At 29.9% G+C, this 3,936-nt stretch overlaps 1 protein-coding gene across 1 annotated transcript; it reads right to left on the bottom strand.

Moving 5' to 3' along the window:
* Positions 1-1,050: 1,050 nt before the first annotated feature.
* Positions 1,051-2,654, bottom strand: LOC119668031. Its single transcript, XM_038077400.1, has 6 exons — positions 2,437-2,654; positions 2,299-2,382; positions 1,958-2,226; positions 1,481-1,904; positions 1,289-1,418; positions 1,051-1,234 (listed from the first exon to the last, which is right to left on the bottom strand). The coding sequence occupies exons 1-6, from the start codon at positions 2,443-2,445 to the stop codon at positions 1,149-1,151; spliced, it is 1,002 nt and encodes a 333-aa protein (XP_037933328.1). The 5' UTR covers positions 2,446-2,654; the 3' UTR covers positions 1,051-1,148.
* Positions 2,655-3,936: the final 1,282 nt, after the last annotated feature.

Raw genomic sequence — 3,936 nt, 5'->3', positions numbered from 1 at the left:
AAATTCTCGGCGGCGAGTACGATCATTTGCCAGAAGTCGCCTTCTACATGGTAGGACCTATTGAGGAAGTAGTAGAGAAAGCAGAACGCTTGGCTAAGGAAGCAGCTTAAATGTGTAGCGGCCCGATGTCAGATCAAGTTCTGAGCCACCACGTAATATGTTAAGCTACAGCAGTGTTAATCGAACTACATAACTAACTACCCTGGTATATAATCAATTTAATATGTGAATTCATTTTGAATCAAAAAGAATAAAACTAAATAAATCCAAAACTTTAAAAGTTGCTTTGTTAATATTTATTTCTTAGTGGTTACGTAACCTTCGCAGTGCATTGGACAAAATACATTTCGTTTGTTAGATAACAACATATATAAAAATGGATAAGTTTTGCTGAAAACAAAATTAAATAATTGGATTAAGGCTAAGGAAGAATAAATAACTTCGCTTTATCATTTTTTAGCCTTAAATTCACTTTTTATTACATAACCTTAAAAATTTGTGAAAAAGTGAAAAATATAAAAAGAACTCGCTTTTAGTTTTTAATAATAATATATCAGAGGGAATGTGTTAGCAAGTGATGTACTCCTACAATTGCGTAAACTGAAATGAAGCTCCATTAGTTTCGCCACATTTTTACCAACGAAATTTAAAATCCACCTACACTTTCGATTATTACGTATGAAGTTTAGGGTTTCTTCAAATTCATCTTCTAGGTATAAGCTATTAGATTCTTTTAGATCTCCAAATACATTGATAACTTGTTACATTAAATGGACGTTTGAATATATATATATATTACAACGTCATTACTCAACTCATTCATTTAATTGGTTATCCTATATTCTCAATAAAAAATGTATTTGAATTTCTCGCTAAGGTGAATTGATCCAATAACCCAACATTATCAACTTATTATATAAAAGTTGATGTCTCGAATCCGTAAAATAAAATTCTATATATATATATATATATATATATTTGTAGATAAGCTTTTTGACAAGCATTTATAAATATCAAATATTTAGAACTTTTGAACAACTTATTATTTAATAACAAATTATTAATCTGTATTTATTATTTCTAGAAATATAAAAAAATCCATTAGGACTAAGAGTTTACATCGATTCACGCGTACGTATACTTGTAGTTTAACCGTATTCAGATTGTATAGTGAGGGCAAATTGGCCTTTCGGTATAGAAGTGCCGTGATACCAGATTCTAGTGTCTACCAATACTGAAAAAACCAGAATTAATATTAAATTTTTAATTAACAAGCCTATCGATCTACCTGCATCACCGGGTTCCACATAAAACGAGAAGGATTGACAAATATGATCACATTCTGGAGTTGGAGCTAATATCCAACTTTTGTTTCCCTGCAACTGTGCCTGCCACATTAACCTAGGTATGTAGTCTAACTGAAAAATTAATTTACAAAATGTGGGAACCCATAAAAACTATTTAAAGAATGACTAATTACGTGCATGAATGCGCCTTGTTCATAGCCTAAGAAAATATAATCAGTGTTTGGCATTTCTGCATCAGCTGGTAGAAAATGAGGACGAGGATAGAGTTTGCGTAATTCCCCCAACACAACTGGATGACAATTACTCCAACCAACATACCAAGTCTCATCTCCTTCCCTTAAGTTGGCTCGCTCGGGTGGCATATTTAAGACATCTCGAAGATTTTTAAAATCTGAGCGGAAATGCAAAAATTGGCAATCTTCATCTAAAGCACCTGGTATACTTTCATACAAGTTCTTTATAAAAGTAAAGTTTAACAACTTCGTCGCCGGCCAGTGTGTCACAGCGTTTTTTATAATAATTGGTTGCGATGAATAAGCTAAAGGTTCAAATTCGTCTCGAGTTAAATTTTTCAATATCAGTGGTCCATTAACTCCTCTGAAAAAGCAGATTTTATTTTCGTTGTAAATTGATGAGAAAAGAAAACTTACTTGCAGAATTCACAATCACTAATTGGTCTTGTTGCTTCTCTGATAACTAAATAATTGTTTGGTAAAAAGCAACGCACACTCAGCAGAAAAGTAATTATTTCGTAAAAGAGTGGGGTCGCCACCATTATAAAAGCCATAATTCCCAAGCCATACCAAATATTAGTTAGATTTGGGTTTTGTTCTATTTCGCGAGATTTGCGATATGCTTCCTGCAAATCTGCAGTTGTTACCAAACCAGTACGTATTGCTCCATCATGCAAAGCATCTAACTGAAAAATTAATTTAGTTTTATTATACTTCTAGTTAGAGATTTGTTATTATCTTGTCATAAATTTTCATACTTTCTCAATGAATTTTTTGCCAAGCAGATTTTGAGTTCGCTGAGATGTTCTAGCAGGTGCATTATTATCTGTCCGGTTCCAAAACTAGCAAAAAATGTTGTTAAAATACTTGTAATATACAACAGATTTCTCTAATACCAAAAACATAATCCTTTTTTTATTTAGTCTCTATTCATAATGTAAATCTTAAATACTCTACGGTACTCCTTTGTTTTTTATTTGGTTAATATAATAATATTATTGTTTTTGTCCACTTGAATCTTTTTGACAGCTGTCAATTTGCGCTCAGTGAGTTAGTGTATCGCAAAAGTACTTTTTGAAGCACTTCACAATATCTTGCATTCAATACGAACGCAACATGTGATGTAAAGCGAAGTAATTACAAGTAATGAACATTTTTCATTTAGATTGTTCAATTTATTAAGGTCCACAAATGTAATACGGAACATGGAATACGCATGTTAATTTCACACATAAACAAATTGGTCTTCATATTTTCACTTGCTGCCTTGACAACTTAACTCTCAAAATTAAAATGTATGCAGTTAACCATATTAAGAACTGAAACGTGAACATGCTTTATTGTCATGCAATAAATGTAAGTATTGTAATTAACCAAACTAGATGTTAACCCATTTTTGTTATAGCACATTTACACTGTCTCATTTAGGCTCCTGCTCATATTTATTAATGAGTGAACGTTCTCTAAAGTGAAATAATGACCTCTTTTATGCAACTGATAACACTTTTATATATTTCACACAAAAAAAGTTAGTATATAGTTTATATATTAAATCATTTTTGTACATTTTATATATCAATTACATATTCAATTAATAAAAACATTTTATTAATTGATAAATTTTATATATTAAGATTTTATTAAATATTAACTTCTTCAGTGCCTATGCTTACAATTCAGCTGTTCATTACATTACACAAATAAAACATATGATACCTATTTCAAATTTTGGTAATTTCTTTTAGGAATTTCCCTTGTAGCAAATTTATTTTTAAACGCTGCATTCGACATTTTTCACCCTAAATAAGCTCATTTATTGATAATGAGCTCATTTATATGAAAGTTGTTTGTATGGTAAATCATCTTCATTAGTCGCTATAATGAGCAAAATCGCCTAAATGAGACAGTGTGAATGTGCTGTCAAGCCAGCAATTTTGATTATTTGCAATTTATGATATATCAAATTTTTTTATTTTGTGTATATTCTGGAAATTCATTACAATTTGTTTTAAATATAATTTTCTTGATAAAGAGAAAAATGAATAGGAATTATATATAATTGATTTGTAATGAGTTATTCAAACTATTATTAAATAATAGTATTGAAATTTAACAACTAAAAATAAATATATAAATAATTAATTCAATTAATCTACAACTGGTTTATGATTTTGTTCTAATATAACAATGCAAGTGAATTTGTTAACGAACTTTCATTTAGTTTTATATTTTTATTATTAAAAAACTTCAAGTTCGAGCATACAAGCATTGAGTAAAAATATTAATATTAATATTTATATAATACTAGCTGACCCGGCGAACGTTGTTTCCCCTTGCAATTAATTTTTCTGGCGTTCATTGCGTTGCTCTTGACTTTCATTAGCACGTGTGATTGT

The sequence above is a fragment of the Teleopsis dalmanni genome, chromosome 1 (assembly GCF_002237135.1).
Source record: "Teleopsis dalmanni isolate 2A chromosome 1, ASM223713v2, whole genome shotgun sequence".
Lineage (NCBI taxonomy): Eukaryota > Metazoa > Arthropoda > Insecta > Diptera > Diopsidae > Teleopsis > Teleopsis dalmanni.
This window is presented reverse-complemented; position numbering and strand designations above follow the sequence as displayed.

Excerpts from the sequence above, each read along its gene's own strand:
- LOC119668031 (XM_038077400.1), bottom strand. Across the intron at positions 1,905-1,957 it reads AGTGATTGTGAATTCTGCAA|AGGAGTTAATGGACCACTGA; the intron begins GTAAGTTTTCTT and ends CTGCTTTTTCAG. Across the intron at positions 1,419-1,480 it reads AACAAGGCGCATTCATGCAC|TTAGACTACATACCTAGGTT; the intron begins GTAATTAGTCAT and ends TTAATTTTTCAG.